A 25,268-nucleotide genomic window follows, 5' to 3' on the forward strand; every position below is an offset into this window, starting at 1 on the left:
AAAGCGGCCAGTGATGTGAGAGCGCCGGAGAAATCAGATAGCGATGCTGTAGAGGACAAAGGCGTTGACTTTCCACCACCTTGCCTGGGCCGCTCGCTTCCTCAGTATGTACGGACGAGATACAGCTGCAGTATTTCACTGCCCCCCGGTGCCTTAAGATCCACCCTGTGTTTCACTATTTCTCCAAGCAAGATAGGGTTTGTCTATGTGTGTTATTGTACATCTGTGTGTGTGTGTGTGTGTGTGTGTGTGTGTGTGTGTGTGTGTGTGTGTGTGTGTGTGTGTGTGTGTGTGTGTGTGTGTGTGTGTGTGTGTGTGTGTGTGTGTGTGTGTGTGTGTGTGTGTGTGTGTGTGTGTGTGTTTATGAGTGTGTGTGTGTGTGTTTATGAGTGTATGTGCACGAGTCTGTATCAGTGTGCACATTTGTGATAATGTCTTTATTGTTGTGTGTAGGCCTGCATGCTTGGGCCTGTGTTTGCATGTGTGCGTGTGTTTATGTACATGGCATGTTTCCAAAGCCCATCACCGCCGCAGTCAGGGTATGGCATCCAGAATATGGCAGCAAGGGTAAAGCAGACAAGGTATCAGCCAAGGTATATCAGCTAAGGTATAGCAGCCAAGATATACTAACCAGTCTATAGCAGCCAAGGTATAGCAGCCAGGACATAACAGCCAGGGTATAGCAGCCAGGGTATAGCGTCCAAGGTATAGCAGGCAGGTTATAGCAGCCAGGGTATAGCAGCCAGGGTATAGCGTCCAAGGTATAGCAGCCAGGGTTTAGCAGCCAGGGTATAGCAGCCACCCAGGGTATAGCGTCCAAGGTATAGCAGGCAGGTGATATCAGCCAGGGTATCAGCCAGGCTATAGCAGCCTTGTTTTGGCATTGCTCACCCGTGATGTACGCCCGCAGTCCCCAAGGCATAACCGATGTCGTGCTGGCGTTGCCGCGGCGATGATGAAGGGGACGGCTGGTGTTTGACTGCGGTGAGCGATGGTGTTTGTGTGGGCCGGTAATTAAGATAGCCCCCCCCCCCCCCCCTCCCGCAGCCCCCCCAGGGTGCAACGAGGTGAGGGCGAGAGGACGGCTAATTTCTATCACCACATCTCCCCGGGAATGAGATGTGTTTGTGTTTGTCTGTGTGTGTGTGTGTGTGTGTGTGTGTGTGTGTGTGTGTGTGTGTCCATGTGTGCGTAAAGTGTGTGCGTGTATGCATAAAGCATGTGAGAGAGCGAGAAGAAATGGGCGAGTGTGTGTACGTGGGGATTTGTGAGTCTATTACGCTTTGTTTTGTTTGCCACACACATCTCACGTTTGGACATTTTGATACACAGGCACATATTCTCATTTAGACTCTGTCACATAAACACACACACACACACACACACACACTTGTTCATCACCCCCCTCATCATCATGCTTGGCCGTGGGGTCTTGGATGTGTACGCCCGTAGCTCAGTGTAATTACATTTTTCCTTCGTCCTTGATGGAGCGATAACGGGATCCCCCTCTGCTTCCTTTGTGTTTTTGTCACAACAATACAAAGTCATGAGTCGCCGATGGAGCGAAATGTCCTCAATTGCGATTTGTCCAAATACTAAATTGTGCGTGGAAATTTAATTTTGTTTTGTTTGTTTGGTTCAAGTGTTATGATGAGTGGTCTATAATTCAGATGGGGATGATGGAACCAACAACTGCATCCACCTTGTCCAGCAGTGAATGCTGTGCCACATATTTTCACTTCTCTTACTGAAGACAATCACTCCATAAACGATCATTTTAAATCAATATTCATAAAACACAAGAATGAATTCCCTTACCCTTTTCGGGTAAGGGAATTCATATCTCTTGTTTAACAATTCCTTCTGCTTTGCACTCAAGCATAGCCACAACCACACCAAGATGTTCAGTCGTCTGCACCTAAAAAACCACAACTATTTTTGTCTGTATTAAACTGGGGTTTAAAATTCCACTTTAATGATGCTGTGGGGATCTCTTCGTTGAAGTTAGATAACGAGGATAAACGTCAAACAATGGCAAGCCATCATCACTGCTGCGCTTAAAACCCAAGAAAAGCCTCAAACGATCGAAAAAAGAATGTTATCAGCTTAATGGACGGGCTTTGTCTGGTCGAATCCTTTGACAGAGTGTTTGTCAGAGTTGCCGACTCGCGACGCCGACGCGCTACTGCTCTCTGCTGACGGCTTCCGTTACTACATCGACAGTCTCCCGATTCAATCATGGCATGCTGCAGTAATTGGTCAACTCAATTATTCTCCATTACATGTCCATATAGCTTGGTCTCTTGCCCACTCCCATCTCCTTGTTTCAACCACTATTTATTTCCCTCCCGCACAGTTTGGTTTGGTACTGTTGACTGATCACACTGTGCCAAGCAATTTTTGGTCGGTTCTTCTGCGTAAGCATCTTTTTTTTCTGCTCCGCAAAACCCCACCACAGGCAATTCATGTGACTGCACATTGGCTTTTTATTATTTATTGTAACTCTACACCCCCCCCCCCCCCCCCCCCCCCCCCCCCCCCCCCCCCCCCGAAAAAAAACCCAGACCTTCAGACACTCACAAGACAAGAACACCCAGACCTTGTCGTCCTCGTGATTTATTTCATAACCAGCCGATCTCTTTCTCTCACCCACACTCGTTCTTCCTCTTTCCGTTCGTCTCCCCCTCAGGTCGTTCGATGTGTGTTTTTTTCCTTTTGTATATTTAATGTAACCCAGCTGCTCACCGCGGTAGGGCCGTTAACACGAGAACAGACACTCAGAACAGAAAAAGAGGACGTTTCGATTTTGCAACTTCAGGATGAGAAGGCTAGAAATCTGGAAGCCATAAGCGGTCGGAGTTGTGAAACATCATGTGATAGGCATGACCGCCCGCTCTGTGGTCCACGGCTGGAACCCCTTTGAGCTGTGTGTTGCTGATATCAGTGCCTGTGCCCATGAGCAGATGACTCGGTGATGGGAAGTGTGTGTCTTGGTCTCTTTTTCCACAACAACTTTTGTTGTGGAAAAACCCAAACATGACCCAAACAGACAAAGTAATATCTGTCGTGTGTTGTCACAGAATAAAAGTCAAACTCTGACCTTGCTCCTCAATAACCGTGGGATGATTGTTTGGGTTCGGGAGAGAACAACCGTGAGCGAGTTAATCTAGCGCTGTGTTGTTGTTGCTCTGCTCTCAGGTCCTGGGGACCCCCTCAGAGGACATCTGGCCAGGGGTCCACTCCCTGCCTCACTTCAAACCAGGTGATTTGACACACACACACACACACACACACACACACACACACACACACACACACACACACACACACACACACACACACACACACACACACACACACACACACACACACACACACACACACACAGAGAGAGACACAGACGCGCGCGCGCGCACAGAAATATGCAGACACGCATGCACATACAACCACAGCCACACACCCATACACATACCCACACAAATGCACACACATACCCAGGGAAACAGACACACAGGCACATAATCACACAGGTACACGCACGCACACAGCAACACAAATACACCCTCACACACAGACACACAGAGCTGTGCACAAGCTACCCGGCCCCTTGGCAACAAGTGCAGGGGTAAATGGGGGGAACGTAGCCAGGGGCTATGAGGTCTCTCTAGCAGCCAGCCGGTCTAAAGTTCCCCCCGCATCTCCTGTGCTGCTGGAGCCCTGCTGGGCCCGCCAGCCCCTCTGACAGGCCGCCAGAGCGGACCCTATGGGAGCTCATTAGTCCTCCGGTTCAATTAATTCAGATGTGTACTCTTTAATGTGTGAAGGAAACGCACCAAACCGAAGGGAGGGGGGGGGGTGCAGAGGAGTTTATAGAGTGTGGAGAGTACACCGCGGTATGGAAATGAAGAGCGGGGGGGGGGGGGGGGGGTGATGACAGAGGTAGGGAAGGGGATGGGAGGGAGGGGGAGGGAGGGAGGAGTGAAGGGAATGAGAGGGAGGAAGATAATGAAGGGGATGGAGGGGGAGGGATGTTATGAAGGGGATGGGAGGGAGGGTGAAGGAGGTTATGAACGGGAGGGGGAGGGAGGTAATGAAGGGAGGGAAGGGCGGGTGAGGGAGGTAGTGAAGGAAGGGGAGGGGGTTATGAAGGGGAGGGAGGGTGAGGTAGAAAATGAAGGAAGGGGGAGGGAGGTTTATGAAGGGGAGGGTGAGGGAGGTAATGAAGGAAGGGGAGGGAGGTTATGAAGGGGAGGGTGGGAGGGAGGGAGAGGGAGGTTATGAAGGGGATAAGAGGAGGGTGAGTGAGGTAAGGAAGGGGATGGGAGGGAGGGAGGGAGTGAAGGGGAGGGGGAGGGAGTTAGGGAATGGGTTGGGAGGAAGGGAGGGAGGGGGAGGAAGATAGTGAGTGAGAGGGGGAGGGAGATAGTGAGGGGGAGGGAGATAGTGAGTGAGAGGGGAGGGAGATAGTGAGGGGGAGGGAGATAGTGAGGGGGAGGGAGGGGGAAGGAGGGATGGGAGGGAGGGTGAGGGAGGTAATGAAGGGGGAGAGGGGTTGAGGGAGGTAATGAAGGGGATGGGAGGGAGGGGGAGGGAGGTAATGAAGGGGGAGGGAGGGGGAGGGATGTAGTGGAGGGGGAGGTAGTGAAGGGGCTGGGAGGGAGGTAATGAAGGGGGAGGGAGGTAGTGAAGGGGGTGGGAGGGTGAGGGAGGTAATGAAGGGGGTGGGAGGGTGAGGGAGGTAATGAAGGGGGTGGGGGGAGGGGGGGGGCGTTCAGTTTAGGGGATGAGGGCTGATCAATGCCGTTTGAGGGGATGAAGGGTGCGGTGCGCTGTCAGGACAACATGTGACAAACCACCCATCTCTTGTGACCAATTTAGAGAGGCACTGGTGTGACAGAGGGACACACACACACACACACACACACACACACACACACACACACACACACACACACACACACACACACACACACACACACACACACACACACACACACACACACACACACACACACACACACACAATTAGTATCACTTCCTGCCGCCCTGACTGCTGTTCCTCTCACACAGTGTGTTGGACAGCTGTGCGCTTGATGATCTCACACAGACACAAACACTCACACACACACTCCACACAGACCTCAAACCTGTTCATCCGGTGCCTGCTGTTATCAAGGCAATCAATCCTCACAACCTGACATCAGAAACAAAAAGATCAACGAGTACTCAAACAGGAAGAACTCGTAGGACAAAACCATTATTTTGTTTTACTTTCTATGTGGTTTATTGAAACAACAACTTTCAACTTGAAAGGATTTCATTTTCACTGTAGGCTACATGTCTTCAAAGTCATGGTATTGGCATGACCAATACCATGAGAGCATGAGAGTGAGAGAGAGACAACTGCTTCAGCTGCATTTACAGACACACAGCAGCAGGTGGCAGTGTTGCCCCATTCTTTGCACATGCTTAGCTTTTTGTGTGTTTAGGAAGAACCGTTTGTCCCTGAAATGAAGGGATGCGCAAATATTTTCTCTTTTATGACATATTTTAATATTTCAATGATGATTAATTGCATTTTCACACAATCACTGCTGACACATCCAAACTCATACTCCGATTGAGTATGGTCTGAGTTATTTCCTAAATCTTTCAGAAAAATTGTTATGAAAGAAGTTCAAGGCTGCCCTATCGAGGCAAATACGTCTCTTCTAGACATATCATAGTGTTCTCTCTCACTCTCGCTCTCCATTTTTCCCATGCTCTTCCTTTACTCTCTTCCCAAAGAGTCCCCCAAGCCAGAGCCCCCTGGCTCCTGTCAGACCCCGGAGTCTGCGACAGGGTTCTATAGAGTAGGCTGAGCAGAGGCCTAACTGACCAGTCGATGGCTAAACGACGACCTGTCTGTCCGGCTGCCACACTGAAAGTTGGAGACTTCACACTAATTTGCCGAGCCCGGGGGGTGGGGGGTGGGGGGTGGGGGGGGGATGGTCGAGGAAGGCATCTGTAAGAAACACCAAGCCAAACTCACGAAGCCCAGCAAACGGGTCCGGAAGCCTGCATGTTGTGACGTTGAAGGCCGAGACCTGTTCATGTCAAACACACACGGCATACATGCGTAACCATCATGAGGAAATCCAACGCTCCCGGGGATGGGAGGTTCCCACGAGGCGCTGAGTGGCGCTTCGATATTTTGAGAAGCGTTGACAGTTTGGACCGTTCTCTGCCAGCTGGCACTGAACGCAGGCAGGCGTTCTGAGCACCTCCTTAAGTATAGGTTCATCGTGGGTGCAAGGAGCCACGCATACCTGTACAGGACGAGGTCGATCTCCTAGGTTGCACTCGGCCTGTTTTGTAAGGTCCATTGATCTCGAATATGCTTGTGTGTGTTCTCCTGTGTTCACAGACCGCTTTACAGTTTACAGCGCTAAGAAGCTCAGACAAGCATGGAATAAGTAAGTAGAAGCAGACGAGTGTTATTCATTCATATGTAACCATGTAATGTGTGTTTGTGTGTGTTTGTGCGTGAGGGTGGGTGGGTGGGAGTCTGGCTTGGCCAGACTCTAGCCTCACTTTGAGTTCGGGCCCAGATGGTAGAAAAGGGCATGGAGTCATGATCCGGGATGTCATCCAGATGTTTGCCGAACCCACAGAGAATCAGCCCTCTGGCACACATCTGGAGCAGCAGACGCACATGAATTTGATTTTTTATTAGTTTTGGGGGGGTTGTTGTATCTACACTACCAACAAAATATTGTGCAGTGTACGATTGAACATGATGTGTGTACCTGCAAGAAAAGTGTTTGGGGAGAACTACTCTGTTTCAAACACTACAACTGCTCTTTCTTTCATTCATTCCTTAATTCATGAATTTATAGCCAGAAATAAGCCAAGTACTGTATTCTATGCATGTGAATGTCCCGACATCAATGCATTTCTTTGTCTGTTGTAGATTCAGCTGATTTACTTTTGGAAGCGTTCTCACTGGCAGTAAACTCGTCTGAATTAACTTTACCGACCAACAGACATACAGACAGACAGACAGGCCCACAGACCTACATACAGACTCAAAGCCAGCCAGACAGAGACTAAACCAGACAGGCATTGACACTCATGGCCTTTTTATATACTTTGAACTCTTCAGCACACACACACACACACACACACACACACACACACACACACACACACACACACACACACACACACACACACAGGCCAGTGATCCTGCTCACACAAGCTTCCAGCCAACCCCAACAGGACCACTGCCTCCCATGGCGTCCGCCTGCTACCATGTACTCGGGCCTCCAGCCCCTCTCTGGCCTAGCTCCGCTCCACCAGGAAGTAAATCCGTGCGCCTATTTATGAACACACCTCGCCAAGGCAAGCTGAGGAATGTCTCTTCCCTTGACCTCCTTGTATGGTTGGCCAGGGAGCTATAAAAATAAGCCCGATATGTATCACACCAGTGTTCCTTCAGCACCGAGGCCCTTGATGAAAGGCTGGCATCCTTTATGCTGCCGTTGAAGAGCAAGATGTGTGTTCGGACACGTCGACAAGGCCTGAGTTGGGCGGACAGGACTTCACGGCTTGCTAGCCTCGGTGAGCGTAGCCGAAACGATCAACTGTTGACAGCAATAAAGGCGTTCTCTCCCCCCTCCCCCTGGGAGAGGAAATTGGTCCGTTCCTTGCTGCTTGCGGACCCATCATCCTGAGATGTTTAATAGCAGGAATAGTTATCTGACAATTACGGGGGTGGAGGAGGTGGAGTGTGAAGCGTGTTGGACTGCGATGGCAGAGAGGAATGCACCCCTACATCAACACCTGTCTGAAGCGTCTCCGGCACATCACCACCAGCTCCTTATCGTCCCGTTTGGCTAACGCTAGGAGTCATTTATTACACATTCCTGGTTGAGTATTTCACACAAAAGTCCTTGCATGACTCAAGTAGGTTCCCCGTCAGAAACTCAAGTTGCACCCCCTACTCACACTGTACATGGCTCACATATTGGCAGAGGCAATTTTTTTATTTTTTATTATGCAGAGCAGCTCCAGCGAAGGATGGCGCTGTGAAGATGAGAGAGAGGCCCTGATGGACTTCATTAGCTTCATCCCTGCATCTCCTCGCTCTGCCTAGTCCTCCTAGAGTAGACTCTCTTGCTCTCTCTCTCTCTCTCTCTCTCTCTTGCTCAGTCTCTCTCTCTCCACTGAGTGGGGCTCTATCCCGTCGGGGTGGGAGGTGCTGTGAGAGCGAGCAGCCTCGAGAAGCCACAGCATGGGGCTAGCTGGGAAGTGGAAGAGGAAGAGGGGCTTAGGATGACATCATGATTATTTAATGCGACCCAGGCCGACATCAACGGACAGGGTGTTGCAGTTGGGGTTTTTGTATCCTTTTTTGTGTGGCCGAGTTCATGCGCTCTCTTCCATGGTTCCTCTTTCAGGAGGATCCTGAAGGACGCCAAACACACATGTGCACAAACAGGTCTGCAAGGGTCCCTCATAAAGCCCTAAAGTGGAGAGGAGGATAGGAACTCCCTCATTCGCAGCCTTCTTAATTCAGCCCTGCACTCTGAAATATTAATTGTGTGTGTGTTGGGGGGGGATCTTTTGTGTGTGTGCACAAGCGTGAGTGTATGTATATGTGTGCGTTGGTCGAAGTGGTGTCGTCGTGAGCTGAGACAGTTCCTTTAAACCAAAACCATTTAAGTACACAAACCCAACATTGAGTTGTGTTGTAATGTTAAGGTAAAAAACAGGAATGGAAAGACTGGGGATAACATAAATGGGGTCGTGTTTCGTGAAGAATAATGTTTGTATTGTAGAAGGGCAACAAATTATCTTGTTGCCCGTATTTGACTGTTGGAGTTGGAGTCAGGTGTTTATTAACCTCCTTCCTGTGTGTGTGTGTGTGTGTGTGTGTGTGTGTGTGTGTGTGTGTGTGTGTGTGTGTGTGTGTGTGTGTGTGTGTGTGTGTGTGTGTGTGTGTGTGTGTGTGTGTGTGTGTGTGTGTGTGTGTCACAGGCTGGGCTACGTGGACCATGCAGAGGAGCTAGCCTCCAGGTTCCTCCAGTGCTTCCCAAAGAACCGCATCTCAGCGCAGGCAGCTCTGAACCACGAGTACTTCAGCCACCTACCGCCACGGATCTGGGAGCTGCAGGACAGTACGTACCCCTCTCTCTCTCACTCTCTCTCTCTCTTGTTCTCTCTCTTTCACTTCATTTTTCACTTTCTCCCTCTCCCCTCTTGCTCTGGTCGCATAGGATTAGTGTCATACCCCCTCCAGTGTCGTGAGTGACTGTACATTATCCAAGAGAGGGAGATAAACAAGGAGAGAGAGAGAGGGAGAGGGAGAGGGAGGGAGAAGGAGAGCGAACCAGAGAGAGATAGAGAAAAGGGGAGAGGGAGAGAGAAGCAGAGAGAGGTAAACAGAGAGAGGGAGAGAAAAGCAGAAGGAGAGAGATCAACAGGGAGAAAGATGCAGAGAGAGAGTGATCAACCGGGAGAGGGAGAGAGAAGCAGAGAGAGAGTGATCAACGGGGAGAGAGAGGCAGAGAGAGAGAGTGATCAACAGGGAGAGGGAGAGAGAAGCAGAGGGAGAGTGATCAAGAGTGAGAGGGAGAGAGAAGCAGAGGGAGAGAGAGCGAGATAAACAGAGAGAGGGAGAGAGAAGCAGAGAGCGATCAACAGGGAGAGAGAAGCAGAGAGAGAGATAAATAGGGAGAGGGAGAGAGAAGCAGAGGGAGAGAGAGAGATAAACAGAGAGAGGGAGAGAGAAGCAGAGAAAGATCAACAGGGAGAGGGAGAGAGAAGCAGAGAGAGAGATAAAAAGGGAAAGGGCAAAAGAAGCCGAGCGAGATAAAAAGGGAGAGGGAGAGAGAAAATGGGAGAGGAGAGGGAAGAAAGAGAGGAAAATGGTCCATTAGCAGAAGAGATTATAGAGATGTGACCATTGTCAACGGATCCTGCTGTACTGCATGCAGTCAGGGGCCCCAGAGTTAGTCAGAGACACACTTCATGTGACATGTTATTGGACAAATCGTGTGTGTGTTGACACAATTATCCATAAATCCCTTAAAATCCCTAATAAAACTGCTTTTGGGGGGCCCTGTTCGTCGGTGGAACCAAAGCTAACACTAACACGGCCAACGCCAACAGAAGGATCCCACAGACGACCAGTTTCTAAATACACACACACAGTCCTTTTTTTTCCTTCCTCTTTTTTTAATTCCCGAGATTAGGATATTCCGGCAGCGTTATTAATCCTGTTATCAGCACCCAGCAGGTTGTTATGCAGAAGATGGCGGTCACTGGGGAAGAGATGCCTGGCTTTGATTTGTCTTCCTCCTCACGTTCTCTTTCACCCATCGCTTTCGCGTTTTCTCACTTTGACACACACACACTCTCACATGCCACACAAACACACACACACACACACACACACACACACACACACACACACACACACACCCATACACACACACAGACTAATACAGACACGTACACAGAGACACACAGACTCTCAAGCAGAAAGAGCTGAATGCAGTGCAGCCAACGTCAAATCAACAGAAGAGATTCACAGCCTGGAATGTTAGTGATTTAAAGTTCCTCTCTCACATAACTGAGGATATCTGGGGATTAATTGCAAGATTTATTGCAGAAAGCGGTTATTTTTTTCATTTGAGAATAGAACGGGACAATGTGTCCAAGGTTTGCGGTGATGCTATAGCCGCTAAGGGCAGAGGGGGGTATGATTATTATGAATATGCAGCAGTAAGAAGAAATCACCATGGCTAATTACGCTAGCCTTTTCCATTCCGCAGCCTTAAGCCCAGGTTTTTTATATAGAATCACATCAGTCACATTACGTCAGTTAAGTCTTTCAACAGCATCACGACAGTTACGTCTTTTAGCAAAGGATCACATCAGTAAAGTCTTTAAACAGAATCACATCAGTACAGTCTTTTGATATAGCATTATGTCAGTAAAGTATTTTAACATAGCATCACGTCATTTAAGTCTTTTAACAGAGAATTACGTCACTAAAGTCTTTTAACAGAGAATTACGTCAGTAAAGTATTTTAACAGAGCATCACGTCAGTAAAGTATTTTAAAGGAGACATATTATGGCGTTTTCACAACAAGTAAACATGGTATTCGAGTTCCAGAAAACATGGTTTTGAAGCTGTTAGCTGGAAATAGCTTTTAGGAAAAAGAATCTCGCCTGCCGCTATTCCCCTCTGTTTCAGTCCCTTCAGGATGCGCTGTTTCTGGTGTCTGTAGCTTTAATGCAAATGAGCTGCTGCCCATTGACCAATGAACTGTCAGAATGAACCACAGCATGGAGGAGAAGGGATAGTTGCCGTTTTCGGACTCCTCGAGCTCTATATCTATATCTATAATATAATATAATATATTATTATATATGGGTATTTATATAACATTATATCTCATATCACGGCCAAAATCTATGGGCGCCTCGGAGGAGATTATGAATCATAAAGACTGCGTGGATATCTCGGCCATGGTTGAGAAGAATTGGGGGAAAGGAACTTTGGCCGTGACTCTCTGAAGAGGAGAAAGGGATTGTACTCCGGGAGCTGAGATGCTGAACTGCCGCTGAGCTCCCCGCGCCGGAGCTGCCGGACTGCCACAATAGCCGTCTGGCCGCCGCCGGCAGTCCGGCAGCTCCGGCGGTGTACTCCGGGAGCTGAACTGCCGCCAAAGCTTTCCGGCTACTCCGGCGGGTGTCCTCCGGGAGCTGAAAAGTCCGTCGGGGGTAGCTCGGCGGCAGTCCGGCAGCTCAGCTCCGGGAGTACAATCCCTTTCTCCTCCATGTCTCCTCCTCCGGACTGCCGCCGAAGCTTTGACGGCAGTCCGGCAGCTCCGGCGGTGCCACCGGCAGATTGTACTCCCGGAGCTGAGCTGCCGCCGAGTTCCCCCCGCCGGAGCTGCTCGTCCGCTGGTCCACAAAATCGTAGCTATGCTCTGATTGGAGGGGAGTGGGGAAGTGGGAGGTAATATTCAACTGCGCCCCCTTCCTACGTAGGAGGGGGCGCCGAAACTGACTCGCTCTTTTGGTAACTGTAGGCGGGGCACTTCAGAAATGCATGTCTCACTCAGATAATCATGTACAGACTTTTTTCAAAGTTTGTACGCGTGTGGGAGCCCCAGAGACCCAAAAGAACACCCCAAATCCCAGGAAAAGTATTGTTTCATAATATGACCCCTTTGACACAGCATCACGTCAGTAAAGTATTTTAACGGATCAATAAAGTCTCACGTCAGTTAAGTCTAAGTCAGTAAAGATTTAGCAGGAAACTCACAGCTATAATGATGTGGAACAATGGTGCAACTACAGTGCACCTACTCAGCTGGCAGTAAACCTACACTCCGTAACGTGCAAATGCTGTGCCACCATGAAATACACTATACATAAAAATGATGGCCGCAAATATCTCTTTCATTTTATCCCCTATAGTCAAATAAGGGCGTGTGCTGGCTGCTGGCTCAATGTTAATGGGATTGTCCCAGTGTTTTACGGATTTCCGCTCAATACAAAAGTCGCGGCAGATTAGTGAGGAACAAAAGAAGAATTACGGCTATAATGAAGCCCCCGAAAGGGAAGAGACGAAGGAGAGAAGGGGCTGGATGGGAGGAAGATGGGCCTTGAATGTGATGGGGGAGGATGATTCCAGTTAGACTGAAATAGAGAAATCTAAGCTGAATTTGAAAACCAGTAGTGACCTTGAGGAAACCTGGTTGAATCTCAGCGCCTGTAAGTACGGACCGGGCCACCAGACTGAGTGTTGATGCAGGAACTCTTCGTGATCTTCAGCTAGCGCACCAAATCATTTATCAATCGACAAGATCAGAGCTATTAGTCAATAGCTTATCAACTTATTATATTCAATCAGCTAAGTAGTGATCTTATAGAGTAGATCATCAACCAACCCTATCTCCACTCCTCCCACAGTGTCTACCATCTTCACGGTGGCGGGGGTGAAGCTACAGACTGAGTCCGGGGACAGCATACAGGTCTGCGCCAGGAGGAACAGCCAGGGCAAGGACTCCACCTCGGACAGTAAGCACTGACCAGAGACCAGCTTCCCGGTGTACCAGGCTCGCCAGGTGGGTCATAGCAAATATCCCTGATCCCTGATCCAGCAGGAACACACTCACAAACACACGCACCACGGCCCAGAAATGCACACAATCTTGCACACACACACACTCACGTGAATACACGCATGCACACACACACACACACACACACACACACACACAACATGACACAGACTTACACACAATCCTGCAGACACAAACACAAACACATGTGTATGCATTGCATACACACACACCATGAGCCAGTACATATCATCTATTTATTTTTTATGCGTACCTTGCGCTACTACCTTGTACTTTTTACATACTATTTGTATGTTGTGTGTATACTTAGATGCTACTACAGTATCGTTGTACACTGTACAATAACAATAAAAGGATATTCTATTATATTCTATGCACTCACATACACACACGCGCGCCCATTCACACACACACACACACACACACACACACACACACACACACACACACACACACACACACACACACACATCCCCCCACCCAGACACACACCCATGGCAGCAAATGACACAGACACACCTACAAAGGGCTTTCAGTTTAAGTCCTCACACCTCTATAAGTCTCAAATCATAAAGGATCTTTATCTCTATTTACACCATAGTCCTTCCCTCTACACCACCCACCTGCACCCCACCCACACTCAGTCCCCGTCCCACAATGAGTCTCCAATATCAGCTGGCTGGGCAGCAGTAAGCCGTCTATCTCCTCCTGTCCTAGAGAGAGGGTGGTTCTCCGCCCTTTCCCGTGTGGGTGTGTAATGATAGGCTGGAGGCGCCCAGGCGAGAGGATAAGTGTTGGCCCCTAATGACGGGGTACGGCGAGGTGATACAAGGGGCCCCCCCATACACGGGGAGCCACACCACTCTCCAGATTACAACTGCAATCACCAGGAGCAGGTGCAGGGTGAAGAGTCCTCTGCCATGTCTCCTTCTTCTACTCACACACACACACACACACACACACACACACACACACACACACACACACACACACACACACACACACACACACACACACACAGCCTTACACATACTAATACACACACAACCACACACAAACAAACAAATACATACACACACACCCACTCTCTCACACTCGCTAACGCTCTCTCTCACACTTACTTACTAAGTACCTTACTCACCCATTCTCTCTCTCATATTTGCTCACTCACACACACAAACACGGATTGTCTAGTCCAAGAAGCTAAGTGGCTAGAAATTCTGTGTTCTGGTTTCCACACTAGTTTCCTCTCCGTCTTTCTGTCAAGTCGGTCCAACATCCCATCAACTTAATTTAATTCAATCTTATCTGATGCGTGTGCACTCCAGTCTATGGCTCAGTGTGTGTGTGTGTGTGTGTGTGTGTGTGTGTGTGTGTGTGTGTGTGTGTGTGTGTGTGTGTGTGTGTGTGTGTGTGTGTGTGTGTGTGTGTGTGTGTGTTTATGTGTGAGCCTGCGTGCGTGTGTTGAGTGGAAGTAGACCCACTGGGAGAACAGTGTCTCTCTCCACCACCGCATTCACATGGAAATGACACGTCTTTGTCTCCAACTCTAGCAAGCTCTGACAGCCTGAGAACTGCACTGATAGGGTCCTAATCCCCACACTCACGTAACACACACACGCACACGCACACACACACACGCACACACACACGCACACGCACGCACACCCACACATAACAGGCTCCGACATGCAGCAGCGAGATGTGAGCGAATCTGGAGATAGTTGTTTGTAAAAGTTGGAGATGCATATTCATTTAGCTGGATTCTTTTAACAATGTACAGATTTTACTGGTTCATTTGTGTGTGTGTGTGTGTGTGTGTGTGTGTGTGTGTGTGTGTGTGTGTGTGTGTGTGTGTGTGTGTGTGTGTGTGTGTGTGTGTGTGTGTGTGTGTGTGTGTGTGTGTGTGTGTGTGTGTGTGTGTGTGTGTGTGTGCGTGTCAGTCAGCTTAATGTCATGTTAGCTGCTGTCATATGGCTTGGACATCATCGCCATTGTCAGTCGGGCCTGTGACAAGAAACCCTGTTTAATACCACCATGGCTGATGATCTCATACCATAAATCAAGTAATAGTTCTCTACAGTTTTAAGCAGCAGCACTGTAATGGATTCCTATCAGCCCATATAATTACCAGCATGGCGGTTCTGAATAAGGCATTCAGTAAGACAGAAGCCTCCAGAAAGGAGAGTGGGGAGCGATTCAGAGCAATGTGAGGGGTGGTGCAGAGCAGGGTGAGGAGGCGTCAGGGGTGGTGCAGAGCAGGGTGAGGAGGAGTCAGGGGTGGTGCAGAGCAGGGTGAGGAGGAGTCAGGGGTGGTGCAGAGCAGGGTGAGGAGGCGTCAGGGGTGGGTCGAGGAGAGGTGCGGAGGAGTCAGGGGTGGGTCGAGGAGAGGTGAGGGGGAGTCAGGGGTGGGTCGAGGAGAGGTGAGGAGGAGTCAGGGGTGGGTCGAGGAGAGGTGAGGAGGAGTCAGGGGTGGGTCGAGGAGAGGTGAGGAGGAGTCAGGGGTGGGTCGAGGAGTGGTGAGGAGGAGTCAGGGGTGGGTCGAGGAGAGGTGAGGAGGAGAAGTGCATAGCGGGGTGAAGAGTGATGCAGAGCGGTGCAGAGCGGGGTGAGGAGAGGGGAGGAGAAGGGTGAGACGATCATCTCTTTGGGGTTGTTGTTGTTTGCGTGAGCGCTGTATTATTCATAGCAGGGAGCCGGGCAGGGCCACTTCAGACAGACAGATTGAGAGACGAAAGAGGCCAAAGAAAAGCTTCTCTCTCTCCCTCTCTCCCTCGCTCTCGCTCTCTCTCTCTCTCTCTCTCTCTCTCTCTCTCTCTCTCTCTCTCTCTCTCTCTCTCTCTCTCTCTCTCTCTCTCTCTCTCTCTCTCTCTCTCTCTCTCTCTCTCTCTCTCTCTCTCTCTCTCTCTCTCTCTCTCTCTCTCTCTCTCTCTCTCTAAGTGTGCGGTGAGGGTTGGTGTGTGTTGGCGGGGGGGGGGGGGGAGTCCCAGTAGGGCCTTCTTTGTGCCAGCTGTAAGGCCCTTTGAGGAAGACCGGCGTGCACAAGCAAAACAGCGAAGACCCGGCTGAGGAAGAGGAGAAGGAGTCTCCTTCGACCTTACAATGGCGGTCACGACCATGACTAAAAAGCCAGCAGAGAGAGAGAGAATGGTTGAGTTGCTTTTTGGGGAGGGGGGCGGGGTCAGTTGGAGGCACAGACAGAAAAATACATATTTCTGAGCCAGTGTGTGTTTATTTATTTATCAATTTGTTTTACAGTAGTGTGATGCAATGGTCGATGTTTATTCATGACTGTACATTATTCAGGCGATCCTGTTGATGCAACCAGATGCCCTAACAAGGCAATGCACACACACAGTAGCTGGTCAGAGTACAACTGTGTTACAGACTGAATATCAACACTAGCCACTCAGGCTGTGGCACGGGGAGGCCCAATATACGTCTCTATCTGCCTGGGGTTATTCATCAAACAAAACAATTATTTACAATTGATTTTATTTGTTGGATGCACAGAATGTAAGCATTTTGTTGTAGTTTCAATCAAAAAACGTAATCCGCCATGAAGCTTTGCTTAGCGCAGAAAGCTACATCCCACTTCAAAGCCCTTTCATGTCTACGTTCTTTAACGCTGTGTGAAACCATGTTGTAGACTTTGTAAGCGTCCATTTTACATTCTAAAGGTTTAAAGAACAAGTACAAAGAAGCACAATTATAGCTTGCGAGGAAACTCTTTCTTGTCCCGCGCTGTGAACCAGAGTGAATAAGAAGTCAGTGCAAGTGCAGAGAAGAGAGGACACCTTCAGTTTTTAGAGCACAACTGTTGTCGCTGTAGTCGGGGTAAAACCAAAGATCCCCTGCTCTGTACAACTTGGACATGCATAAGATTCCATGGCCATACCTTTCATAAAGTCCAGCAAAATGCATCCTGCCAATGGTCCTATTATCTGAATGATTGTGACCTTGGAAAACATTTCTATCATTGTATTTATCAGCTTCAATAGCTAACCTAATTTACATTGTGTGTGACCGTAACGAAGGTTCATAAGGCAATTGTCATGTGTCACGCGTCTATTACAGTGTGCGGGAATTGCGCGTCCACACTGATGTTGCGGCCAAACGATTTATTCAGCATAACAATGTTGCCATCAGTACACACCTCTGGCGCTGGCTCCCAGGACCTGCTGTCGTCCCGTTGGCTTGGCAGCGCAGAAGGTTAGCCCCGCCTTCTCCCAAGGCGTCTGTGGCGGTCAGCCATTGTGGATCAGCAAAAGGACATTCTGGCCCACGGGCATCGCAGTGTCACTTTGAAGATAACAGCCACAGGCAGAAACAGTAGAGCCCAGCGTTTACCCAAGCCAGGCATTTACCTAGGACTAAACACTTACTAGCTAACGCACAAGCACACACACGCACAAGCAAACACACACGCACACACGCTCCCCTCTTCTCACACACAGAGGTAGGTATGCCATTTTTTTATAGCTTAAAGGCATTATGCCAGTGCCTTTCCAAAATGTTGACTTTCAAAGTAAGTCAAGAGGCCAAAATAGGGAGGAGCAACATTCAAAGTAAAATATAAAAAAAAATGAAAGTCTGCCTTCTTTACTAAGCCTATGGTACAGAAATAGAAAGTGAAATGCGTCAATTTGTGCGGTCCAACAAAATGACCCATCAGAGTGTTGGTTGTTTTTTTCAGGTGGAGGACAAAGTGCTTTAAAGCGCCATCCTGCTGTGAGCCTGAAGGCTGTGGAGGAGGCGTGGGATAATGAAAAGGGAAGCAGAGACAGATAACCGTAGGCACTGCCTTGAGAATTGGAAAGTCCTTGGCAAAAAAAAATGATCGAGCTTTAACCTTCCAGGCACCAGTGGCCCTGGCCACTCCCTGGGCTGCTCCTCTCTTCCCCTCTCCCATTGTTGTGAAGCAGCATTTTCAAGTTTAAGTTGAAATATAGATATTTTTAGCTATAAATAATCCCGGTAAAAAAATCAATCATTTCTTTGCCGTCTCACAAGCTCTCTGCACTAACGCTCCGGGCCCTGAAGGATGGGTTCAGCAGATGTTTCAAACTTGCAGACAAACTTGTTTTGCCGCAAAGTTTCCTGTTTCCCGTAAGTCAGCAATTCAAAATGTGTTGATCCGAGGGAAATCCTCTGAATGACTTGATAACGTGTTTTGGGAATGAGACATCATCCTTCTCGGGGTGGTTGTCTACACACAGACCATCGTTGGGTTAAAGTGAGGAGTGGAATGGCCAGAATGGAAGGACTCTGAGATCTCAGAGTGCAGGTTAATGTACACTGCGTTCTCTTTGTTTCACCCTGCTTCTCTTCCCATCACTCTGTATTCACTCCTTTTCTGTGCAAGATTGTCTCGCCCCGGCTCTTTGTGAATACAGAAGAGAAGCTGGATTCCTCTACGGGTCAGAGTGATGGACAGGTAGCTGCATTCGATCGGATGAGCGTCTCTCTCTCTCTCTCTCTCTCTCTCTCTCTCTCGCTCGTGTTCTCCATCTCTCTTGAGGACCAGTGCTGTGTAGTTAACGAGAAGAGGAATGAGAAGATGGAATTAGTGGGGAAGAAACTGCAGCATGTAAATAAGGAGGTTGCAGGGAGAGAGAGAGAGAGAGAGAGAGAGAGAGAGAGAGAGAGAGGGAGAGAGAGAGTGGGGTGGGGGGGTAGGGAGAGAATGCCTGATGCGGTTTCTCTCTCGCTCTCTCTCACTCTCGCTCTCTTTCTCCCTCTCTCATGCTATAGCTTGTTAGTGAGGCTCAGCAGGATACCAGGCAAGTAAAGCAAAGTGAGGGAGAGAGAGAGGGAGGGAGAGATAGAGAAGGTGGTAGAGAGAGATAGAATGGAGAGGAGCCATTGAAGATTGAGGAGATAGATTTCTCGTGCAGTTTGTTGATGAGCCGACAAGCACATGCCACTACCCTGACATTGGGAACGTGTTAAATAAAGAGTGTGTAAGACAGAGAAATATACAGTGTGTTAAGGTAGGAGTGTGTTGGTGAGAGAGATGGACAGTGTGTTCAGGAGAGAGTGTGTTGGGGAGAGAGCTGGGCAGTGTGTTAAGGAAGGAGTGTGTTAGCAAGAGTGATAGACGGAGTGCATCAGTGTCTGTGAAGGGGGGGGGGGGGGGGGATCTGACTCTGCTTGGCTTTCTCATTACCATAAGCTCCCCTTTCTAGCCCTCCAGCTGGTAGTAGGTTGCTCTCGCTCTTTCTCTGGCTCTGTCTGTCTGTTTCTCTCTGTTGCTCTCTCGCTATGTGTGTGTGTGTGTGTCTGTCTGTCTGTCTGTCTGTCTGTCTGTCTGTCTGTCTGTCTGTCTGTCTGTCTGTCTGTCTGTCTGTCTGTCTGTCTGTCTGTCTGTCTGTCTGTCTGTCTGTCTGTCTGTCTGTCTGCCTCTCTGTCTGTCTGTCTCTTTCTCACACACTATGTCTCTCTCGCTCGCTCGCTCGCTCTTTCTCACTCTCTCACTCACTATTTCTAGGTCTGTCTCTGTCTCTGTCTCGGTTTTCTGTCTCGGTTTTCTGTCTTTATGTCTGTCAGTGTATTTCTCTCTTTTTCTGTGCATCTCTCTCTCCCGTTCCGTCCTTGTCTTCCTCTCTGTCTCCTCTCTCACGTGAGCGCAGGGTCACTGGGGGTTTCAGCCTGATTGCGGAGCTATAGATATATATAACGATGGCCCCTGCTGTGCATCGTCTTCAGAACCCACATGAAGTGTTTACTACTAATACAAACAAATGCACAAGCACATTAATATTCATGTTCCCATAACAACTAGCCGGCTGCCCATCGATGTAGCATTTCACTCATGTGCCCATTATTCTCTTGAGATGAATGGTTTCATCACATCGCGACCCAGGTCCCAATCTCGCAATAGACAGCCTTCAACAGGAAACTAATGTGTGTGTCTGTGTCAGGGTATCTGTGTGTGTCAGTAGCATCAGGGTTGTGAGCTGATGGTTATAATACTCATATTGTTTAAGATAAATGCTCGGCCATGATTTAGAATTTTACACTGACCACAACCAACCATCTGCAGTTAGCAGATTTTTCTACCAACCCATTTCCAACACAAACAAAAAACTAAGGACCAAATGTAGAAGTGGGGGAGAGGTAGCGTGTTGAACGGAAGGTCAACGTATTGCTCTATCGACAAAAAAAGGAAACGGAAAAACAACGTACATGACTGAGATTTATCTTGGTTATTTATTCATTATTCCGATGTATTTATTATTGATATTATTTTCCTCCTTTCAATTATGCTAATTGGGGACAGCTTTTCCCCTCTCTCCCAGTGTTCTCCCCAACATATGGGCGTCCCTAATGAGCGTCGGCAATGTTGGACTCTCTCACCATTAGTGGGGAGGGGGGAGGGGGGTGGGTCCTTTTCATGCGTGATGCCGAAAACCACCGCAGTGCTTAGACGTCTGTCTCTACCCTGAGTGAATAAGTGTCAAATAAAGTTCCCAAATAAGTTAAAACTTATGCTAATTGCCATTAAAAACACAGATCTTGAGTTTGAGAGAGAGAGAGAGAGAGAGAGAGAGAGAGAGAGAGAGAGAGAGAGAGAGAGAGAGAGAGAGAGAGAGAGAGAGAGAGAGAGAGAGAGAGAGAGAGAGAGAGAGAGAGAGAGAGAGAGAGAGAGAGAGAGAGAGAGAGAGAGAGAGAGAGAGAGAGGCTGAATTACAAAAAGCCGAAATAAGGATAGAAAAGAGAAAGGAGAGATAGCAAGGGGGAAAGGAACAGGACCTGGAGATGGAAAGGAAGTTGTCATCCCTGTAATCCAACATCCTTTCTTCTCCACTTTTTTCTTCAGACAGACAGGAGATGGAGCTCACCTCCCCAAGGGTGAATGCTTAGGGCAACAGTTTGCACTACACACACACACACACACACACACACACACACACACACACACACATGCAGGGACATCAACTTGCACTCACACCTTCTCAAGTTCAAAACACACTGTTCATTGTGTTTTGGGCTGATTAAGCTAAACTCAGAAATTGGTGTGTAATTATGTATTTATCGAAAAATATGTATGCAATGACACTTCATCCTGGTAATACATAACAACATCTTGACATTCACACAGATCCTGCGTTTGTGTGGGCCTGTTTAGCCTCAATGGGCTGCTTACTGTAAACAAGACAGAGGGAGGTGCATGTTTCAAAACACATACACAGAAGAAACCTGAACTGGTGCTGTGACCCTTATTAGTCTTTTTACCCAGGCAGTGTGTTTGTGTTGCGGCCGTCCTCTCCGCCCTACAGTAGCTCCCCCTCCGGGCTCCAGGTCTAGCTGTCTCTCTAAGGTCCCAGTGTAGAAAAACTAATATTGAACCTAATAGCCGCGTGCGCCATTGTCACGGATTCATCGGGGTTCACCAATGAAGGGGAAGACCGATTGCCCTGGGACAGTAGAAAGTCGCGTCCGTACAGCAAAGCGTTCAAAGCACCGTACCAATCGGGCTGGTGGCTGTAACATGTGATGTATATAAAGAAAAGACTTGCATTATAACATCCAAATCCTCCAGGGTTTGTTATTTGGCACAAGCGTAAAGCCTTGGGCCAATGACAGGCACGTGCCAATGTGGGCTCATGCCTGTCATTGGCACTCACTGTAGTACTGTGACGCCAAGTAAACAAAATCATCACTATGGTTGATTCACTCAGGCGAGTAGCGGTGTGCTTCAGACCTGCTCTTTCTTTCCTCCTATCAAATTTCACTTTTTTTGTTTCGAGTTTACTTTAGTTTATTTTTTTCTATTCCACTGCTGGTTTGTTGTCATCATCAGCTTCCTGCCAAGACAGGATGTCAGCGGGACTCCGCCTCATACAAGCCCTCACCAATGACACGCGCCGGGGGGTCTGCTTGGCAACGATACACTGCCGTTTTATGCCTGACGCTCTGAACACTGGACCCAGTATACACCATCCCCTGGCGGCGGGGAAAAAATGGAAATTAATGTTGCATGGAAAGAAAGGCGGGGAGGGGTGGGTGTGTGTGTGTGTGTGTGTGTGTGTGTGTGTGTGTGTGTGTGTGTGTGTGTGTGTGTGTGTGTGTGTGTGTGTGTGTGTGTGTGTGTGTGTGTGTGTGTGTGTGTGTGTGTGTGTGTGTGTGTGTGAGAGAGAGATTGTGTATAAAAGTGTGTGTGTTTGTGTGTGTGTTTGGCGAGGAACAGGATGCTCCCCAGATTCAGTTCTCGCTGCGTTTGTTTACAGGAGTACAGCAGTAAAGTAATCATAGTGTAAATACCCTTTGAGTTCTTCTTTGCTTACTGGTCGTGTTCACACCTGGCTTTAACATTCGTCCTGGTGACCTGATCACCAGAGGACGGAACTTCGGTACGTCAGCTCACACCGACCGTTAGAATTCATCCAAACTGACCACTTGTGATTGGATGGTATTTTCTCGTTCTTTATGCAATCAAACACTGGCTGCTTTTTTGTGGAGCTAGGCCCGGAGGGAGGGTTGGGATTCTTTTGGATGGTTACTTTCAGTATCTAGCTTAGCCTTGCTGGTTGCGCCAAATTGCCTACCCTAGCTTTAATTATGTGTCTCAAAACGTTGCCAATAGACAATTCAACATAATAAACATTTTCTTTATAAATGTAGAAAGGAGATTATGAATGCTTAAAAGAAAGTGGGCGAAAACCATAATTGGGGCATTCACTGACTAACAACGCTACTTCCCCTTATGCAAAAGCCATCAGTTGAGTTGGCGGTCCTTCCATGCGGCCGAGACCGCCTCCTAATGTGGTCTGAGTGATCGGACCTCAACGAGTCCTCCCATGCGTCTTGGGGGGATTTCACACCTGTACTTGAACGGCCCACTTGTAATGGGATCACCCAAGACGCGTGCTCCGTGTTAATGCCAGGTGTGAACAGAGCCTCCCTGTCTCCCTTAATCAGCCGACAGCGCCCGGGGTGACGTGTGTGCACAGGCCTCTGCTGCTGGGTATTGCCACCCCGGTGCTTGGCCGAGGTTACATAAGGCGACATTAAGGGGCGCTCTATTCAGAAGCATTTAAAACTGGCTCTGGGCTGCATCTCTTCCACTCGGCGGTAGGTGGAGGATTTAGTTTTGTTTGTTCAGGAAGTGAATCCATTCATCATGCAGAGGACGCCTGTGCACCAGACCGCTCTAGACGGCCCTGATTGTAATCCTGGATTGCCTTACTGCTAGGTAAATGATATCACAGTTGTGCAGATGTATCCCGTGTGTGTGCGTGTGTTGGTGCGTTTGTGTGTGCGTGTATGTGTGCGTATGTGTGAGTATTCTTGTGTGTGTGTGTGTGTGTGTGTGTGGCCATGCGGATAAGCGAGCCTGTCCTCATCAGGGTCGGTCAGGCTTCACCAGGGAGGTCCTGGGAGTTTTATCACAGCCATGCAGGGCCGAGGTGCTGGCTGCTGCCATGTGGTTCGGTGACAGCTGTTTCTGGCCCGCTCTGCTCCGTCCAACGATGGAGAAGGGGGAGAAAGAACCCTTCATCTCTAATTACTCGCTTTCCCCCCCTCCCTACACCCACCCCTCCAACCCCCCCGGCATCCATATTGCTTTCCACAAACACTCTGTAATTGTGTTTGTTCAGAAATCGGTTTGCCCCAATGTCTTCGGGTCCTCCTTTTTTTATGATGACTTTCTGTGTAAGTGTTTAAGCTTGACCTGAAAAATGACCTGAGACACAGAACAGATCCATTTATTTCGGGGCGCTTTATCTAAATGTCACATTAACCTTCAGGGCAGCTTGCGCTGCCAGCCGTGCGCGTCTTTGAAAGAGGTTCTCTAAGAAAGGGATAGTTATACAAGCAGTACTCCATTTAGACGTCCAAAGCTAAGATAAGACTGACTCAAAAATCAAGAGTGTCCCTGGTCTCCAATTGGGGGGGGGGGTAACTAACCAGACCGTTGTGGACACTGATATGATATGTCTGCACCCCCCCCCCCTTCCCATGTCCCTCTATCATTGACTATGTGTTTAGGAGTGATGTTGCATAGTTAGATTTCTGAAAGTGGTGACTTTCTCCCCCGGGAAATGGATAAGAGGGCTGTGTTTGTCAAAGAAAGAAAGATTTTCTCAAAACATGTGTGGAAAGAGATCCCTGGGTGTTTGTGACTTTCAAAATGTCCTTCAGAAAATTGCACAACATGCTTTTTCATGCACCTGCACAACTCATTGGCAGATGGCGATACAGCTGACACATTGTGGATGACCATCCCTGGTTCAAAGGAAGAAGCATAATGTCATCAACAACACAAGCAAACAAAATACATACTTTTTAGCCAAAGCCTTGAGGTCAGTTTAATACTCGCTCCTTTTCCTCCATTGATTGTTCGAAGCTGGTCGGGTGTTAAATAAACCTTAATACATTTACCATAATATACATCAGCTTTTATTTTCTTCCTCCCTTTCTTGCCGTTTTCCCGGCTAATGCAAGGCTGCGTTGGGGGATCAAGGCCGTCCCAAACACAACAGTGGAGAATAAGTTGCGGTAGCGTTGCAAAGGAAGCCGTTGCATTATTCATGATGCCACCGGACAAGCTTTAATTAAAATGGCTGATCGGCATTGTGGAGGGAAGAAGGAGGAATGTGTCTCTTCTTCTCCCTCAAACCCACTGCTGCCACACTCACGCACACCACGCTTCACTTATCAGAGGAGAACACACGCACACACACACACACACACACACACACACACACACACACACACACACACACACCTCCCTTTATCCCATTGTAGGCACAATGCTTGCACCAAAACAAGCCGTGTGATGACTAATGGAGTAGCGCTGGTTTCAGGGGAAGCTATTCCCTGCTAGCCGCGCTAAACCGTCCCGGATGAAATGGAGCGGGGTGCGGCTAACCGCCGTGCTCAGGAGCGCTAACCTTGTCATGTCGTCCCGCCTTTACACCGAACGCTGAGCGCGGCGGTTACATCCAGAGCAGAGCGAGCGAGCGCAGAAGCTCAACTTCTTCCTTTCAGACGGTCGGATCGTTTCACCAGCAGACATTTTCTGCATGTGGTGATCATTGCAGATGTGCACGGTGTTGTGCATACATTAGTGTGTGCAGGCTTGTGTGCATGCAAGCGTCTTAGTCGGTGCCGGA

The 25,268-nt window shown here is 48.7% G+C and overlaps 1 protein-coding gene across 1 annotated transcript in view; it reads left to right on the forward strand.

The window, feature by feature from the left end:
* Positions 1 to 25,268, forward strand: part of cdk14 (cyclin dependent kinase 14) — a 96,706-nt gene that overhangs the window by 55,862 nt on the left and 15,576 nt on the right. The window contains exons 10-14 of the mRNA XM_060064751.1: positions 1,048 to 1,067; positions 3,164 to 3,262; positions 6,407 to 6,455; positions 9,022 to 9,161; positions 12,974 to 13,128. Of these exons, the coding sequence (XP_059920734.1) occupies positions 1,048 to 1,067; positions 3,164 to 3,262; positions 6,407 to 6,455; positions 9,022 to 9,161; positions 12,974 to 13,092 (427 nt within the window). The 3' untranslated portion in view covers positions 13,093 to 13,128. The remainder of the gene's footprint in view (positions 1 to 1,047; positions 1,068 to 3,163; positions 3,263 to 6,406; positions 6,456 to 9,021; positions 9,162 to 12,973; positions 13,129 to 25,268) is intronic.

This window comes from Gadus macrocephalus, chromosome 11 (assembly GCF_031168955.1).
Source record: "Gadus macrocephalus chromosome 11, ASM3116895v1".
Lineage (NCBI taxonomy): Eukaryota > Metazoa > Chordata > Actinopteri > Gadiformes > Gadidae > Gadus > Gadus macrocephalus.